The 17,711-nt window shown below is 53.1% G+C and overlaps 7 protein-coding genes across 7 annotated transcripts; 2 read left to right on the top strand and 5 right to left on the bottom strand.

The window, feature by feature from the left end:
* Window positions 1–3,004: 3,004 nt before the first annotated feature.
* LOC149324810 (histone H2B-like) lies at window positions 3,005–3,379 on the bottom strand. Its single transcript, XM_089565261.1, has one exon. It carries the CDS (start codon window positions 3,377–3,379, stop codon window positions 3,005–3,007), a length of 375 nt encoding a protein of 124 aa, XP_089421387.1.
* Window positions 3,380–3,656: 277 nt separating this feature from the next.
* On the top strand, window positions 3,657–4,031 carry LOC149324809 (histone H2A-like). Its single transcript, XM_089565260.1, has one exon. The coding sequence runs from the start codon at window positions 3,657–3,659 to the stop codon at window positions 4,029–4,031; it is 375 nt and encodes a 124-aa protein (XP_089421386.1).
* A 933-nt stretch (window positions 4,032–4,964) lies between these two features.
* LOC149324808 (histone H3) lies at window positions 4,965–5,375 on the bottom strand. The gene has a single exon (XM_089565257.1). It carries the CDS (start codon window positions 5,373–5,375, stop codon window positions 4,965–4,967), a length of 411 nt encoding a protein of 136 aa, XP_089421383.1.
* Window positions 5,376–9,735: 4,360 nt separating this feature from the next.
* Window positions 9,736–10,047, bottom strand: LOC149324807 (histone H4). The gene has a single exon (XM_089565255.1). It carries the CDS (start codon window positions 10,045–10,047, stop codon window positions 9,736–9,738), a length of 312 nt encoding a protein of 103 aa, XP_089421381.1.
* Window positions 10,048–12,495: 2,448 nt separating this feature from the next.
* On the bottom strand, window positions 12,496–12,870 carry LOC149324806 (histone H2B-like). Its single transcript, XM_089565262.1, has one exon. It carries the CDS (start codon window positions 12,868–12,870, stop codon window positions 12,496–12,498), a length of 375 nt encoding a protein of 124 aa, XP_089421388.1.
* A 277-nt stretch (window positions 12,871–13,147) lies between these two features.
* LOC149324805 (histone H2A-like) lies at window positions 13,148–13,522 on the top strand. Its single transcript, XM_089565258.1, has one exon. It carries the CDS (start codon window positions 13,148–13,150, stop codon window positions 13,520–13,522), a length of 375 nt encoding a protein of 124 aa, XP_089421384.1.
* A 933-nt stretch (window positions 13,523–14,455) lies between these two features.
* Window positions 14,456–14,866, bottom strand: LOC149324804 (histone H3). Its single transcript, XM_089565256.1, has one exon. It carries the CDS (start codon window positions 14,864–14,866, stop codon window positions 14,456–14,458), a length of 411 nt encoding a protein of 136 aa, XP_089421382.1.
* Between the last annotated feature and the right edge of the window lie 2,845 nt (window positions 14,867–17,711).

Here is a 17,711-nt window from a genome sequence, read left to right as displayed (position 1 = left end):
CAGTTTTTTTCCACTTTAAATATGAAAGAGAGTGCACTGCTTGTCACTTCGCTTATGGAGGAGCTAGGACACCAAAAAAAAATTCTGCAGACACACATAAGACTGCTTACCAGCGAGAATGCCAAAGCATTAAAGTGCACAGTCATGCTATGTTGCAGAATGATGAGTCATGAGTGCAAGGCATGACTACGCAACTTTGTACAAACTCTGCACACCTTATGTTACTAGTAAAGTGCTGAGTCATGCTACACTTCAGAATTACTACGAGTCAAAACTATGACTACCTAAACTTTGTACAAACTATACCTTACATTACAAATAAGTGCAAAATGACTATGACAAGTCATGGCTTTCAAAGGTTATAGTACCTTACGTTGCACATTTCACTCGAATGCCCGCAAAGGCTACCTCTGCAGATCTGTCGCACTAGACTAAGCCCATTGAAATCTTCATGGTTCCTTTAAAAACGTGCATGTCATCGCTAAGTTTTCGTGCACAAAACCACGTGCAAGTTTCCCCAGGTGAGTGTAAGCCCGTAAATAAAAAAAAAGAACGCGCTTTGTGTTTACAAACTTAAAATGCGCGCACTCGAAAAGTCAATAAACTGCAACTTTTCAATCGGTAATCTAAGCGCGCGACTGCATCCCGCTTTGGCCCTTTATTGCTTTGATCACTGCGTGCGTGCATGCAACAGTTATAGACTTCGTTTCTTACCTTTATTATTAGAGTCGAAGACTAGATTCTCCACCTCTTCCTCGAAGTTGTGGTGCCGTCGCAGGTCACGAAGGGCGACAAAATGCTTCGGACGTAAGTCGCACAAGAACGGCCGTGCCTTACTACATGTTGTTGTGACTGGGAGAAGGATGAAAAGGAAATTGCATGGGCCTGCCTACTGGCTGGAGCCGAGCCACCACCGCTGCCGCGTGCAGATAGAGGAGAGATCAGAGGAAAGAGAAAAAGAAAAGACGCGTCGCAGCAACAACTGCGTCCTTCCCCATGAATATCCTTGATGGGTGTTTTTAAATTACTAGTATTGAAGAACGCCTTGTCGCAAACCGCTGACGCAACGCCATCGCACATGTCCGTCTCCATGCTCAAGGCAAAAAAATAAACAAGCGAGCAAGAAATGCACCTTGGGATACCTCGGGATAGTGAGCAAGGATTTTCACGAAGAGTTGAGATTTTCCCTGTCGGTTGAAGCGCAGTGTTCCCCAAAAGTCCCCACAGAGTGACGTAGAGTAGAGCAGTGACGTCTGTTCTCGGTTGGCCAATCGCAACGAGGATCACCTTCCTCTGAATACGCCCTTCGGCGCGCGACGGCGCTTCGCTGTGTACTCCCCTCCTCTACCGGTCGCTAGGATGCTGAAAAGCGACCAGTTTGCCCGGCGGGCAAAATTCAAACGCTTGTATCTCGGAAAGTAATGCATGCAGGATTTCCAAATTCGGCATACGTGTAGAACACGTTTCGGACCATTTCTCTGGCTAATTTCAGTTCGCTGCACCGACTACGAGCAGTTCGAGCGCCCCTTTCCGTTTTCCGACCATTCCCCGGCTGTGGTACCGACGAGCGCTACTCGGCTCCTGCTTCTCCTTCTTGGCTGTAATCTCTCGAAGCTTTCATTTTGGCTTATCTTCTCGCGGAATTAAAAAAAAAAGCCACCACAGGCAGCGAAATATGCACACACACACACACACCTACCTGACTGAGCTCAGGTCTCTGCATGCACTAGCAACGTAAAAAGGTGGCAAATAACTGCTCCTTCCCATGCGTAGCCCGAACGTTTTATGGAGCCCATGAGCGAGTGCACTGCACACGACTTTGTTACTATTAGCGAAACGTAAGGGACGCATGACACCCGTGCAACCGCGAGCACATAGTAAATATTTGCACGCCTGTCGTGCGCGCCCAACAACAGAAGAACGAAAAAAAAAATTGTGTATCTGCCACACAGATATTATTCAATACACAATTCGGCACGAGCGCAAACTGTAGGGCGAAAAGAAAGGCACCCGAACTTCTGTCGTGCCGCTTGCAGGAACATTAAGCGCATGCAACTTGTCTTCCTCGCGCGTCCACACGTTGCAGTGTGGTCGAGCGCGGAGCTTCGTTTCTGTCTGCGCTCATTTCCTATAGCTATGATGCCCGCAGAGAAGTAGAGGAAGTTGCGCGCCCCGCACAGGGCTGTTAATACGCTTATCGCTACACTTTCTACCTCCGTCCCATTAAACTCAAACGCCGCGGCTGGCTTTTTTTTTTTTTCTTTCTGCCTTTAAACACAACAAACATTCACCACCTGCTGGAGGTTTGCATGGCGCTGAAGCCGACAAGGAATTTAGCACCTTGGGCCACCTCACAGTTTACTGCTGGGCTTCGTTACAAATTTTATTTTTGTCACCTATTTCAGGATCCCTATGCAACAGACGTTGCCGAAAAAATCACTCGCGGTCGACTCCCCAACGTCCGCAAGGGGTTTTGCGCAAGTTCAGTCAACCCATTGCACTGTGCATACATTTCAGGACTCAGTAGTGTGTTGTGAACGCGTCTGAACCGAATAGCATTTCTAAGGCTTTCTTCCTTTCTTTTTTTTTTCTTTCCCCCCTGCAGCTAAAGTGTACTGTAGGCCACTTTAAGCCCACGCGTTATGGGAAACAGAGCTGAACTCAAGCAAGAAATAAAACGCAGTAACAAGACGGCCACACCGCAGCGCTGAAAGAATACGCGACTGCCGCACAACAAACAGCTGGTGGGGCCCTATAGAGGGAACCTATTCACGTGCACAGCAGTCAAAACGAGAGATGCCTTGGTATTTAAAACCACTTCAGGCTGCCACGCGAGGGGAATAAGAAATAAATAAATAAATATTATACACACATCACGCTCATAGAGAGGAAAAACAGGACCGGTGCATCGCTGCCTGCAGGCAGGCTCGCCAATGCAAACACTTTGGTTGGCTCTGATAAGAGCCGTTGAGGTGAGGGCCGGCAGCAGGCGCAATGTGCCACCCTACTTGGAGCTGGTGTACTTGGTGACAGCCTTGGTGCCTTCAGACACGGCGTGCTTGGCCAGTTCGCCAGGCAGCAGAAGACGCACCGCGGTCTGGATCTCCCGGCTGGTGATGGTCGAGCGCTTGTTGTAGTGGGCCAGGCGGGAAGACTCGGCCGCGATGCGCTCGAAGATGTCGTTCACGAAGCTGTTCATGATGGACATGGCCTTGCTGGAAACTCCAGTGTCTGGATGCACCTGCTTCAGCACCTTATAAATGTAGATGGAGAAGCTCTCCTTCCTGCGGCGCTTCTTCTTCTTCTTGTCCGTAGCGCGCACATTCTTCTGAGCCTTTCCGGCCTTCTTCACGGCCTTCCCAGAGGGCTGAGGCGGCATGTTGACAGCGACGTCGACGCTCGGCAACACGGACGGTGTCGAAAGAACGCGCGCCAAGGGGCGCGCGGCGCTTTTATACTGGCACGGTGGTGTTCAAGCGACCCGAGCCAGGCCGCCGCGCGATTGGTCGACGCAGCGATAGCTCCGCCCCAATCCGCGTCGGGCTCGCGGCGCGGGGAGAGAGCGCGGTATTCGTTTCGTTTCTATCCAACGTGCTCGCACGCAGTGGTCGTCGCTGATTCTCCTGCTTCTCGAGCGTACTACAACAACAGTCACCATGTCCGGCCGCGGCAAAGGAGGCAAAGCCAAGGGCAAGAGCAAGACCCGCTCCAGCCGCGCGGGACTCCAGTTCCCCGTTGGCCGAATCCACCGTCTCCTGCGCAAGGGCAACTACGCGGAGCGCGTCGGAGCCGGCGCCCCGGTCTACCTGGCCGCCGTCCTGGAATACCTGGCTGCCGAGGTGCTCGAGTTGGCGGGTAATGCTGCTCGCGATAACAAGAAGACGAGAATCATTCCTCGCCACCTGCAACTGGCCATCCGAAACGACGAGGAGCTCAACAAGCTGCTCTCGGGAGTGACCATTGCCCAGGGTGGCGTCCTGCCCAACATCCAGGCCGTGCTGCTCCCCAAGAAGACCGAGAAGAAGGCGTGAGCGGTCCTCTGCACGTCTATGGAGGCGCGCCCGCCGCAGCGATAGCTCGCACCTAACGGTCCTTATCAGGACCAACCAAGTGCCTGCCACGGCGGGGCCTCGCTCTGCGATCCCTTTGCTCTGGACCACTGCGTCCCTCTCATGCTGCTTTCGTTTACTGCCCGTTGGGCGTCACTGACACTACTCGACCACATGCGGCCGCGCACACAGGTTCGCTGTCCTTTCTTTTTTTTTTCTTTTTTTTTTCAGCCCGCTACAGGCCAGTACAGCGCACCGAGAGCAATGTTATTAATGGACTACACGAGAAAAGCGCGTCTCGTGGTTTCCTTCCAGTGGGCTGGGCTTGGGAATATCACCAAACGGCATGATTGGCATGTCGCAAGGGATCGTTTAAAGGAAAAGTAATAAACAGCCCAGCGACGAGGCACAAGACAGAATAAAGATGGACAAGCGCTTGTCCGTCGTCGCTGCGCCGTTTTGTTTTTTTTTTTTTAATTCTTCAATATGCACCAATTCGCTCAGTTTTTGTTTTTCTGCTGTGTAGTTTCAAGGAGCTGCTGCATTTACTTGTGCGGACAGCAGTTCTTATTTTTCTTCTTCTTCTTGTTTTTCGACTGCATCCCATTCGGTGCGCGCGAGTTGTTATCGGCACAAAAAAAAAATAAAAAATAACTAACCTGCGGGAAGCCGCCGGGGTGTAAAAGTGCAGGCGAGTTCAGTACAAGGGCAGTGCGGAATCACTTTCAACACACTCACCCATTTCGCAGGAACAGACAGTCAGAGTAAAAAAAAGAGAGAGAGGTACCGGGGTCCTGAGCTCGTGTTCGTCTCGACCGTGCGCCCGTGGCCAACGCAAACGTTTGGGTGGTCCTGAGAAGGACCGTTGTGGAGCGTTGCTGCTGCTGCTGCTGTGGCGGCGCCTCGAATACGCTTTTAGGCGCGCTCGCCACGGATGCGCCTCGCCAGCTGGATGTCCTTCGGCATGATGGTGACGCGCTTGGCGTGGATCGCGCACAGGTTGGTGTCCTCGAAGAGACCGACAAGGTATGCCTCGCTGGCCTCCTGAAGTGCCATGACGGCCGAGCTCTGGAAGCGCAGGTCGGTCTTGAAGTCCTGAGCGATTTCTCTCACCAGGCGCTGGAAGGGCAGCTTGCGGATGAGAAGTTCGGTCGATTTTTGGTATCGGCGAATTTCACGAAGTGCCACGGTGCCAGGCCTGTAACGGTGAGGCTTCTTCACTCCCCCGGTAGCTGGCGCACTCTTGCGAGCAGCCTTTGTGGCCAGCTGCTTACGGGGGGCCTTGCCGCCAGTGCTCTTGCGCGCGGTTTGCTTGGTACGGGCCATGGTGACGAGCGCGGACGCTGGAAACGGGAGACTGCCTCCGGAGACGGACGGAGATCGACTGCGCCGCGCGGCGGTGCTGCTCCGCAGCGCCCCCCCCCCCCTCTCTCCCACCTGATTGGTCGCCTGACGGACCGATGGCTACCCTCCGCTCAGCGGCACCCAGAATGCTGGAAACCGCCCGGTTTCGAGCGCGCGTCGGTTTCGCGCGTGGCAAACGTGACGCAAGTGGGTGTGGAACCGGGGTCTAGCACAAGATTACGCTGCGCCTGTCCTTTAGGTTTGCCGCAAAAGCAAAAGCAAGCCTCTGGAAGGAGGCGGGCGTCCGCGGCAGCGTCCACTTTGACACCACAGCAGCACGGTGCCGACGCGGTTGCGGCTGGTTCCGTGTGGCGTTGGCGCACTGCAACGAGCCTCCCCGCTTGCCGGGGGCGCGGTGTTGAAGGAACGCAACGACAGCTTGTAGAAATACGTCTGCACTTTGCGCACACCAAATGAGGGGCGAAATAACTGAATAGCGCGCTAGCCAGAAACAGCGGCGCAATGACCGCTTGGATGCACGGAACATGTACTGCCAGACACATGATCAGCTGATTTTGTGAACTGCAAAAACAAAAACAAAAAAAAAGGAAGGGAGAGTCAAGGTCTCCTACCAAAGAGGTTGATTCGTAGACGGCTGCTCGCTGTGCAGTCAGTAGGGCTTCTCGTTTGCGTTCCGTTGTTATTGAGTTATTAGTACCATGTTGGCAACATCGTGTCAGCACGGAATAAAACGGTCTGTTTTCTCTGCCTAGATGTAAAGCATTCATAAGCTCTCCCCCCAATGAGAAAATGCCTGTGCGACACCAAGCGTACCTCATGAATCCATCACAAGCTGTTGAATATCGCGCCACTCTTCCCGGTGATACGATACGAGGTCGGCATTTCTTCCTGGAAAGCGGCATCACGACTACGTCCCGTTCCGTTCCGTTGCAAGCAAGCCTTTACGACAAATTATTCCAATGACCGGCGCAGCTCGCAGCACTAATGATGCTGCCATGGCACACTTCTTGCTGCACCACCTTTGTTGAGCTTAATGCGAACTGAACTGTGTCGTCAACCAACTTGTTCGACGGGACAGCGGCGCAACTCGCAGCCAGACACCTGAACAGCGCAAAGCAGCCCACAGGGTACACAGCAGGTAGATCGACGCACCTCGGCAAAGCTGTAAGGGTTGAAGAGAGAAGCGCTTGGGCGCAGAACGCAATAATACATGCAACTCAAAGGAAGCGCAACAAGAGAGACGGCAGATTTAGACATATTGACAAACCCACCCCTTAGGGCATGAATGCCACCTCAGAGTGCGTCGTCGCTTCCAAGGAGGTTCGATGGGTGCACTGTGCAGTCGACAGATCAGTTCGCTTCAAATTTCAAGCTGCACCAGCCAAAACGAGTTCCCAGTTATCGTTATTGAGCACGAAAAATCGCCTGGAGAGCAGCGCGCGCATAGGGCTGTCTCTGTACACATTGCGTGTGTGTGTCTACCAGCCAAGGAACACTCGCCGACTAACCCGCGTTACTTACAAGTTACTTACTGAAGATGATTCAATGCATCCACAAAACACACACAAAAAAAGGCGAGCAGAACGAGAACCCACTTCTGATGGATGCGGTTATTTACTTCCCTCAAGTTTCCAGAGTTTCCAGTGTTCCCACATCCGCAGCTCATGCACCTCCGAATTTCCTGTAGTTTAAATCCATTAAATGTTTGCACTCTCTTCTTGCAGATAAAAAGGTGCGGAATTGAGAAAACAGTTTGCCCTGCGCAAAGTTGGCAAACCATAGCGAGACACATACCATGACGTACGATTGCACGGAAGGAAAGAGCCGCGAACACTGCGTGGAAAGCGTGCATCATGCCTAACATTTCCCATGCATCTCCAGGCAGTATTCTTCCAGTAACAGGTGGCCAAAGTTAGCAAAAACAGTAGAGCACGCATTGAAGGCACCCCCACCCCTCCGTGATTGAGGTGCATTTCCTGCGGTCGCTTTATAAGCGAACAGAAGCCCATCCATGGATTTTATTTAGGTCACCGGGCAGTGTAATGAGGAAAAACATTTTATTTCGTTCGTCCCTTGCATTTTTCTTTTTCTTCCAGAACCCCGGAGAATGGCACTGCGCGACGCCGCCCAACACTGTTAACAACACATAGTTTCTTGCCACTGGCTACAACTCGAAGTGAACGGGTTTCGGCACCAAAACTTTTGTTGTACTCCGGACGCCGAACGACGAGCAGCTAGCTTCGCTGACTGCTCGGGCGTTCCGAGAGATGTGTAGTTGCTTGCATTTGATTCTTGTATTTAACGCGTAAAATAAATTCAACGAGTTAAGTTTCAACGACTGGATCAAGTCTGATCATTTGTGATTAGGCTAACGAATAGCGGCAGCTACGCATAGTTACAACAAAACATTCTTTGGATAGTAGTGCGCCCCGTCCCTACTAACATCTCGTCCCTATCTTCTGTTCTCTTTCTTGAATAATGCAATGCCCCTCCAAACTCCCGCACTAGCAAAACGGCGCCAGCCAGTAGGGCAACAAAAAGCAAGCCAAACGGAATGAAAAGCCACAACTAAACCAGACTGAGCAGGGCGCACTCGCAATTTCCTCAATTACGTGCAGCAAACAAGACTGAAAAATTTATCCAAACGCTTCAGTCGCCGTACGTGCGACCCGAAATTAAAGCGCCTGAGACTCAAAACGCCATTTAAGGGGAAATCAAAGTGTACGCAAGCCGGGAGCTGCTTCCTCCCCAAGGGAATGCATACCTTCCAGCAGCGCGGTGCACGCAACTTAATCGCCGACGCTTCGCGCGGCCGCGGCGCCACCTTCCTCCAGCTTGCGCAAGTACCTACGCCTCCGAGACCAGCGCCCGGAATCTTGGAGGCAACGGTGCGGCTCCCGCCTCTACTTTCATCCTTTTCATGCACTCCAAAACGCAGGCAGCGCGCTATAGACGCCTGTCTGGACGCCGCAGTTGGGGCACACAAGTTCACAGCCGCCCCAAATAGCAGTTGAGCTGAAAGCTGCACTGGTTGCTTCAAAAAAAAACGCACCTCGGAAGTCACCGGCTGCAGAGGGAAACCGTCCTACGGACGGACGGCCAGACTCGCTCAAAAGGCAAGCAGTGAGCTAGCGCGACGTCGCTGTGCCTCTCCCAGGCTCTCTTCGCCATCCACTCTAAATGCTAACACATCCGAGACGCCTTTCACGCACCTGACAGCACACCTTGCTTGAACACACTGCCCTTATTCAAAAGAGGAAAGTGACTCGCGTCAATCAATACACTCATTTTCTGTGGATCGCGCAAACGTTTTCCGCGACACTGACTTTGTAGGAACCGTATGTACACACCACGCATGCAATTTCAGCGTCGTCGGGCATCAAAAATTCGAGGAACAACTGACGACACACACTGGGCACAACAACAACAGCAACTTTATTTCGCAATGCCGCAAAAGTATTTATATTTGCTGCATTGGTTGGCGCAACAACAAAACACATATGCCCGTAATGAGCTGCGATGCGTTTGAATTCACGCAAGCAATTTCGAGGCTGGCTGGTTCCCTCACCGCGTGATGTAATTGTTTACAAGAAGCCGTGCAGCTAGCTATGCCGCTATTTTGTCCGCATCATCGCAGTTATGCTCCCCAGGTGTTTGGTAGCTGAATTTCATGCACAAGACGTTGTTTGCATTCGCCAGGCGTGTTTACCTGCCTGTCTGTGGCTGCGAAACGAACCGCCGACGAATGTAAATAAATCGCTTCGCCTGCGATTATGAGAGGCCGCGCGCACATAAACAAGGAAATGTGTACAGGGGTTCGTTTCGAAAGAAAGCATAATGCCTCTTTTCACCAGACCCGTTCGCAGCACGCACACACGATTGATTCATGGCGAAAGGTAGGTTGTAAACTTATGGCCGCGAAGCTGAAGCGAAAAATGTCGCGCACACACACGTGCGAAAGCCACACACGGCGGCCGCCCTGCCAAAAACGATGCTCCCTCAGATGGCTACTACTATGGCTGCAGACAGTGAGGCACGGCGCAATCAACTGCTCACCTGAGACCGCTGCAGCTTGCTGTTGTGGCATAATCCGCTCGCTTCCGCAGGCGACAACAAGTAGGCAAAGAAAAAAAAAAACCCATAGAGACAGAGAGAGAGGAACAAACGAGAACCGGAGCTCTGGTTCGCAACCAACAGCTGCCAATCCAGCATTTGGGTAGCCCTAAAAAGGGCTGTTTGACGACGACACGGAGCTGGAGTAGAGGGTGCACGCCGCACAGGGTCCCTTCTTCCTGACGCGGCGACTACCAGCGTGGCCGGCCTAGCCCCCGAAGCCGTACAAGGTGCGGCCCTGACGCTTGAGCGCGTAGACGACATCCATCGCGGTGACAGTCTTGCGTTTTGCGTGCTCCGTGTACGTGACGGCGTCCCGGATCACGTTCTCGAGGAACACTTTCAAAACGCCGCGGGTCTCCTCGTAGATCAGGCCCGAGATGCGCTTGACACCGCCTCGGCGCGCCAGACGACGGATGGCAGGCTTGGTGATGCCCTGGATGTTGTCCCGCAACACCTTGCGATGACGCTTCGCGCCTCCTTTTCCGAGCCCCTTGCCGCCTTTGCCACGACCAGACATCACGATGCAGAAAAGCGCGACCGCTCGGCTCCGATGCAAAACAGAGAATGCAGGCAGCGAGCCGCGGGGCGTTCGGTCGCGGAGCGCAGCGACGACCGCCATTGGCTGGCGCCTCGACCAATCAGGGTCCGTCTTCGCGAGCGGCGCCTCGCTAGCATCACTGAGCCCTTTCGCAGGACTCTCGCGCAACTACGACCATGGGCAAACTCCTCGCGGGCAGAGCGACTGAGCACAAGAAAAAAAAAAGAAACATTCGGCCTCATGTGCGATGCTGACGCAACAACAACAACAAACTAAAAAAAAAAAGAACCGCGCGCCTTAGAGGGGCCACAGGAGTGCAGTAACGCGATGACCACTGTGGCTGTATAACGCTGGTAGTAATCCGATCTGCATTTGCAGCTCGGTCAAGAGGATGGAAAATGAATGTTGGAGAATCCTGCTTTGTTTTCGTATTTCCTTTTTTTTGCTGCGTGTGCGCGCGTTGGAAACAAACAGGCGCTCGCTGCTTTTGTTTCTTTCATCTCGCAGCACGGTGTTTCCAGCCCTTTGGACAACCAGACGCACCGCAGAGTGCGCTGCAACGACGAACACAGCCCGAGCCTGTCACATTACAAGTTCAAACTGCGAAATCGCGCGCCTCATTAAAACACATTAATGGCAGTCGAATCGCGTGCCGCCCTTCCTCATCTCTTTTTCGCGAGTTAACTCTTCCGTTCGCTTGCGCGCCAGGATTCAAGAGGCCACCATGGGAGCGCGCGCGACGGCGCTTCGCTGTGTACTCCCCTCCTCTACCGGTCGCTAGGATGCTGAAAAGCGACCAGTTTGCCCGGCGGGCAAAATTCAAACGCTTGTATCTCGGAAAGTAATGCATGCAGGATTTCCAAATTCGGCATACGTGTAGAACACGTTTCGGACCATTTCTCTGGCTAATTTCAGTTCGCTGCACCGACTACGAGCAGTTCGAGCGCCCCTTTCCGTTTTCCGACCATTCCCCGGCTGTGGTACCGACGAGCGCTACTCGGCTCCTGCTTCTCCTTCTTGGCTGTAATCTCTCGAAGCTTTCATTTTGGCTTATCTTCTCGCGGAATTAAAAAAAAAAGCCACCACAGGCAGCGAAATATGCACACACACACACACACCTACCTGACTGAGCTCAGGTCTCTGCATGCACTAGCAACGTAAAAAGGTGGCAAATAACTGCTCCTTCCCATGCGTAGCCCGAACGTTTTATGGAGCCCATGAGCGAGTGCACTGCACACGACTTTGTTACTATTAGCGAAACGTAAGGGACGCATGACACCCGTGCAACCGCGAGCACATAGTAAATATTTGCACGCCTGTCGTGCGCGCCCAACAACAGAAGAACGAAAAAAAAAATTGTGTATCTGCCACACAGATATTATTCAATACACAATTCGGCACGAGCGCAAACTGTAGGGCGAAAAGAAAGGCACCCGAACTTCTGTCGTGCCGCTTGCAGGAACATTAAGCGCATGCAACTTGTCTTCCTCGCGCGTCCACACGTTGCAGTGTGGTCGAGCGCGGAGCTTCGTTTCTGTCTGCGCTCATTTCCTATAGCTATGATGCCCGCAGAGAAGTAGAGGAAGTTGCGCGCCCCGCACAGGGCTGTTAATACGCTTATCGCTACACTTTCTACCTCCGTCCCATTAAACTCAAACGCCGCGGCTGGCTTTTTTTTTTTTTCTTTCTGCCTTTAAACACAACAAACATTCACCACCTGCTGGAGGTTTGCATGGCGCTGAAGCCGACAAGGAATTTAGCACCTTGGGCCACCTCACAGTTTACTGCTGGGCTTCGTTACAAATTTTATTTTTGTCACCTATTTCAGGATCCCTATGCAACAGACGTTGCCGAAAAAATCACTCGCGGTCGACTCCCCAACGTCCGCAAGGGGTTTTGCGCAAGTTCAGTCAACCCATTGCACTGTGCATACATTTCAGGACTCAGTAGTGTGTTGTGAACGCGTCTGAACCGAATAGCATTTCTAAGGCTTTCTTCCTTTCTTTTTTTTTTCTTTCCCCCCTGCAGCTAAAGTGTACTGTAGGCCACTTTAAGCCCACGCGTTATGGGAAACAGAGCTGAACTCAAGCAAGAAATAAAACGCAGTAACAAGACGGCCACACCGCAGCGCTGAAAGAATACGCGACTGCCGCACAACAAACAGCTGGTGGGGCCCTATAGAGGGAACCTATTCACGTGCACAGCAGTCAAAACGAGAGATGCCTTGGTATTTAAAACCACTTCAGGCTGCCACGCGAGGGGAATAAGAAATAAATAAATAAATATTATACACACATCACGCTCATAGAGAGGAAAAACAGGACCGGTGCATCGCTGCCTGCAGGCAGGCTCGCCAATGCAAACACTTTGGTTGGCTCTGATAAGAGCCGTTGAGGTGAGGGCCGGCAGCAGGCGCAATGTGCCACCCTACTTGGAGCTGGTGTACTTGGTGACAGCCTTGGTGCCTTCAGACACGGCGTGCTTGGCCAGTTCGCCAGGCAGCAGAAGACGCACCGCGGTCTGGATCTCCCGGCTGGTGATGGTCGAGCGCTTGTTGTAGTGGGCCAGGCGGGAAGACTCGGCCGCGATGCGCTCGAAGATGTCGTTCACGAAGCTGTTCATGATGGACATGGCCTTGCTGGAAACTCCAGTGTCTGGATGCACCTGCTTCAGCACCTTATAAATGTAGATGGAGAAGCTCTCCTTCCTGCGGCGCTTCTTCTTCTTCTTGTCCGTAGCGCGCACATTCTTCTGAGCCTTTCCGGCCTTCTTCACGGCCTTCCCAGAGGGCTGAGGCGGCATGTTGACAGCGACGTCGACGCTCGGCAACACGGACGGTGTCGAAAGAACGCGCGCCAAGGGGCGCGCGGCGCTTTTATACTGGCACGGTGGTGTTCAAGCGACCCGAGCCAGGCCGCCGCGCGATTGGTCGACGCAGCGATAGCTCCGCCCCAATCCGCGTCGGGCTCGCGGCGCGGGGAGAGAGCGCGGTATTCGTTTCGTTTCTATCCAACGTGCTCGCACGCAGTGGTCGTCGCTGATTCTCCTGCTTCTCGAGCGTACTACAACAACAGTCACCATGTCCGGCCGCGGCAAAGGAGGCAAAGCCAAGGGCAAGAGCAAGACCCGCTCCAGCCGCGCGGGACTCCAGTTCCCCGTTGGCCGAATCCACCGTCTCCTGCGCAAGGGCAACTACGCGGAGCGCGTCGGAGCCGGCGCCCCGGTCTACCTGGCCGCCGTCCTGGAATACCTGGCTGCCGAGGTGCTCGAGTTGGCGGGTAATGCTGCTCGCGATAACAAGAAGACGAGAATCATTCCTCGCCACCTGCAACTGGCCATCCGAAACGACGAGGAGCTCAACAAGCTGCTCTCGGGAGTGACCATTGCCCAGGGTGGCGTCCTGCCCAACATCCAGGCCGTGCTGCTCCCCAAGAAGACCGAGAAGAAGGCGTGAGCGGTCCTCTGCACGTCTATGGAGGCGCGCCCGCCGCAGCGATAGCTCGCACCTAACGGTCCTTATCAGGACCAACCAAGTGCCTGCCACGGCGGGGCCTCGCTCTGCGATCCCTTTGCTCTGGACCACTGCGTCCCTCTCATGCTGCTTTCGTTTACTGCCCGTTGGGCGTCACTGACACTACTCGACCACATGCGGCCGCGCACACAGGTTCGCTGTCCTTTCTTTTTTTTTTCTTTTTTTTTTCAGCCCGCTACAGGCCAGTACAGCGCACCGAGAGCAATGTTATTAATGGACTACACGAGAAAAGCGCGTCTCGTGGTTTCCTTCCAGTGGGCTGGGCTTGGGAATATCACCAAACGGCATGATTGGCATGTCGCAAGGGATCGTTTAAAGGAAAAGTAATAAACAGCCCAGCGACGAGGCACAAGACAGAATAAAGATGGACAAGCGCTTGTCCGTCGTCGCTGCGCCGTTTTGTTTTTTTTTTTTTAATTCTTCAATATGCACCAATTCGCTCAGTTTTTGTTTTTCTGCTGTGTAGTTTCAAGGAGCTGCTGCATTTACTTGTGCGGACAGCAGTTCTTATTTTTCTTCTTCTTCTTGTTTTTCGACTGCATCCCATTCGGTGCGCGCGAGTTGTTATCGGCACAAAAAAAAAATAAAAAATAACTAACCTGCGGGAAGCCGCCGGGGTGTAAAAGTGCAGGCGAGTTCAGTACAAGGGCAGTGCGGAATCACTTTCAACACACTCACCCATTTCGCAGGAACAGACAGTCAGAGTAAAAAAAAGAGAGAGAGGTACCGGGGTCCTGAGCTCGTGTTCGTCTCGACCGTGCGCCCGTGGCCAACGCAAACGTTTGGGTGGTCCTGAGAAGGACCGTTGTGGAGCGTTGCTGCTGCTGCTGCTGTGGCGGCGCCTCGAATACGCTTTTAGGCGCGCTCGCCACGGATGCGCCTCGCCAGCTGGATGTCCTTCGGCATGATGGTGACGCGCTTGGCGTGGATCGCGCACAGGTTGGTGTCCTCGAAGAGACCGACAAGGTATGCCTCGCTGGCCTCCTGAAGTGCCATGACGGCCGAGCTCTGGAAGCGCAGGTCGGTCTTGAAGTCCTGAGCGATTTCTCTCACCAGGCGCTGGAAGGGCAGCTTGCGGATGAGAAGTTCGGTCGATTTTTGGTATCGGCGAATTTCACGAAGTGCCACGGTGCCAGGCCTGTAACGGTGAGGCTTCTTCACTCCCCCGGTAGCTGGCGCACTCTTGCGAGCAGCCTTTGTGGCCAGCTGCTTACGGGGGGCCTTGCCGCCAGTGCTCTTGCGCGCGGTTTGCTTGGTACGGGCCATGGTGACGAGCGCGGACGCTGGAAACGGGAGACTGCCTCCGGAGACGGACGGAGATCGACTGCGCCGCGCGGCGGTGCTGCTCCGCAGCGCCCCCCCCCCCCCTCTCTCCCACCTGATTGGTCGCCTGACGGACCGATGGCTACCCTCCGCTCAGCGGCACCCAGAATGCTGGAAACCGCCCGGTTTCGAGCGCGCGTCGGTTTCGCGCGTGGCAAACGTGACGCAAGTGGGTGTGGAACCGGGGTCTAGCACAAGATTACGCTGCGCCTGTCCTTTAGGTTTGCCGCAAAAGCAAAAGCAAGCCTCTGGAAGGAGGCGGGCGTCCGCGGCAGCGTCCACTTTGACACCACAGCAGCACGGTGCCGACGCGGTTGCGGCTGGTTCCGTGTGGCGTTGGCGCACTGCAACGAGCCTCCCCGCTTGCCGGGGGCGCGGTGTTGAAGGAACGCAACGACAGCTTGTAGAAATACGTCTGCACTTTGCGCACACCAAATGAGGGGCGAAATAACTGAATAGCGCGCTAGCCAGAAACAGCGGCGCAATGACCGCTTGGATGCACGGAACATGTACTGCCAGACACATGATCAGCTGATTTTGTGAACTGCAAAAACAAAAACAAAAAAAAAGGAAGGGAGAGTCAAGGTCTCCTACCAAGAGGTTGATTCGTAGACGGCTGCTCGCTGTGCAGTCAGTAGGGCTTCTCGTTTGCGTTCCGTTGTTATTGAGTTATTAGTACCATGTTGGCAACATCGTGTCAGCACGGAATAAAACGGTCTGTTTTCTCTGCCTAGATGTAAAGCATTCATAAGCTCTCCCCCCAATGAGAAAATGCCTGTGCGACACCAAGCGTACCTCATGAATCCATCACAAGCTGTTGAATATCGCGCCACTCTTCCCGGTGATACGATACGAGGTCGGCATTTCTTCCTGGAAAGCGGCATCACGACTACGTCCCGTTCCGTTCCGTTGCAAGCAAGCCTTTACGACAAATTATTCCAATGACCGGCGCAGCTCGCAGCACTAATGATGCTGCCATGGCACACTTCTTGCTGCACCACCTTTGTTGAGCTTAATGCGAACTGAACTGTGTCGTCAACCAACTTGTTCGACGGGACAGCGGCGCAACTCGCAGCCAGACACCTGAACAGCGCAAAGCAGCCCACAGGGTACACAGCAGGTAGATCGACGCACCTCGGCAAAGCTGTAAGGGTTGAAGAGAGAAGCGCTTGGGCGCAGAACGCAATAATACATGCAACTCAAAGGAAGCGCAACAAGAGAGACGGCAGATTTAGACATATTGACAAACCCACCCCTTAGGGCATGAATGCCACCTCAGAGTGCGTCGTCGCTTCCAAGGAGGTTCGATGGGTGCACTGTGCAGTCGACAGATCAGTTCGCTTCAAATTTCAAGCTGCACCAGCCAAAACGAGTTCCCAGTTATCGTTATTGAGCACGAAAAAATCGCCTGGAGAGCAGCGCGCGCATAGGGCTGTCTCTGTACACATTGCGTGTGTGTGTCTACCAGCCAAGGAACACTCGCCGACTAACCCGCGTTACTTACAAGTTACTTACTGAAGATGATTCAATGCATCCACAAAACACACACAAAAAAAGCGAGCAGAACGAGAACCCACTTCTGATGGATGCGGTTATTTACTTCCCTCAAGTTTCCAGAGTTTCCAGTGTTCCCACATCCGCAGCTCATGCACCTCCGAATTTCCTGTAGTTTAAATCCATTAAATGTTTGCACTCTCTTCTGCAGATAAAAAGGTGCGGAATTGAGAAAACAGTTTGCCCTGCGCAAAGTTGGCAAACCATAGCGAGACACATACCATGACGTACGATTGCACGGAAGGAAAGAGCCGCGAACACTGCGTGGAAAGCGTGCATCATGCCTAACATTTCCCATGCATCTCCAGGCAGTATTCTTCCAGTAACAGGTGGCCAAAGTTAGCAAAAACAGTAGAGCACGCATTGAAGGCACCCCCACCCCTCCGTGATTGAGGTGCATTTCCTGCGGTCGCTTTATAAGCGAACAGAAGCCCATCCATGGATTTTATTTAGGTCACCGGGCAGTGTAATGAGGAAAAACATTTTATTTCGTTCGTCCCTTGCATTTTTCTTTTCTTCCAGAACCCCGGAGAATGGCACTGCGCGACGCCGCCCAACACTGTTAACAACACATAGTTTCTTGCCACTGGCTACAACTCGAAGTGAACGGGTTTCGGCACCAAAACTTTTGTTGTACTCCGGACGCCGAACGACGAGCAGCTAGCTTCGCTGACTGCTCGGGCGTTCCGAGAGATGTGTAGTTGCTTGCATTTGATTCTTGTATTTAACGCGTAAAATAAATTCAACGAGTTAAGTTTCAACGACTGGATCAAGTCTGATCATTTGTGATTAGGCTAACGAATAGCGGCAGCTACGCATAGTTACAACAAAAACATTCTTTGGATAGTAGTGCGCCCCGTCCCTACTAACATCTCGTCCCTATCTTCTGTTCTCTTTCTTGAATAATGCAATGCCCCTCCAAACTCCCGCACTAGCAAAACGGCGCCAGCCAGTAGGGCAACAAAAAGCAAGCCAAACGGAATGAAAAGCCACAACTAAACCAGACTGAGCAGGGCGCACTCGCAATTTCCTCAATTACGTGCAGCAAACAAGACTGAAAAATTTATCCAAACGCTTCAGTCGCCGTACGTGCGACCCGAAATTAAAGCGCCTGAGACTCAAAACGCCATTTAAGGGGAAATCAAAGTGTACGCAAGCCGGGAGCTGCTTCCTCCCCAAAGGAATGCATACCTTCCAGCAGCGCGGTGCACGCAACTTAATCGCCGACGCTTCG

Source organism: Amblyomma mixtum, unplaced genomic scaffold, assembly GCF_055824585.1.
Source record: "Amblyomma mixtum isolate Tamu unplaced genomic scaffold, ASM5582458v1 scaffold_146, whole genome shotgun sequence".
NCBI classification, from domain to species: domain Eukaryota; kingdom Metazoa; phylum Arthropoda; class Arachnida; order Ixodida; family Ixodidae; genus Amblyomma; species Amblyomma mixtum.
The sequence above is the reverse complement of the archived record's forward strand: the minus strand, read 5'-3'. Positions and strand labels throughout refer to the sequence as shown.

Excerpts from the sequence above, each read along its gene's own strand:
- LOC149324810 (XM_089565261.1), bottom strand. The coding sequence starts at position 3,379 with ATGCCGCCTCAGCCCTCTGGGAAGGCCGTGAAGAAGGCCGGAAAGGCT.
- LOC149324809 (XM_089565260.1), top strand. The coding sequence starts at position 3,657 with ATGTCCGGCCGCGGCAAAGGAGGCAAAGCCAAGGGCAAGAGCAAGACC.
- LOC149324808 (XM_089565257.1), bottom strand. The coding sequence starts at position 5,375 with ATGGCCCGTACCAAGCAAACCGCGCGCAAGAGCACTGGCGGCAAGGCC.
- LOC149324807 (XM_089565255.1), bottom strand. The coding sequence starts at position 10,047 with ATGTCTGGTCGTGGCAAAGGCGGCAAGGGGCTCGGAAAAGGAGGCGCG.
- LOC149324806 (XM_089565262.1), bottom strand. The coding sequence starts at position 12,870 with ATGCCGCCTCAGCCCTCTGGGAAGGCCGTGAAGAAGGCCGGAAAGGCT.
- LOC149324805 (XM_089565258.1), top strand. The coding sequence starts at position 13,148 with ATGTCCGGCCGCGGCAAAGGAGGCAAAGCCAAGGGCAAGAGCAAGACC.
- LOC149324804 (XM_089565256.1), bottom strand. The coding sequence starts at position 14,866 with ATGGCCCGTACCAAGCAAACCGCGCGCAAGAGCACTGGCGGCAAGGCC.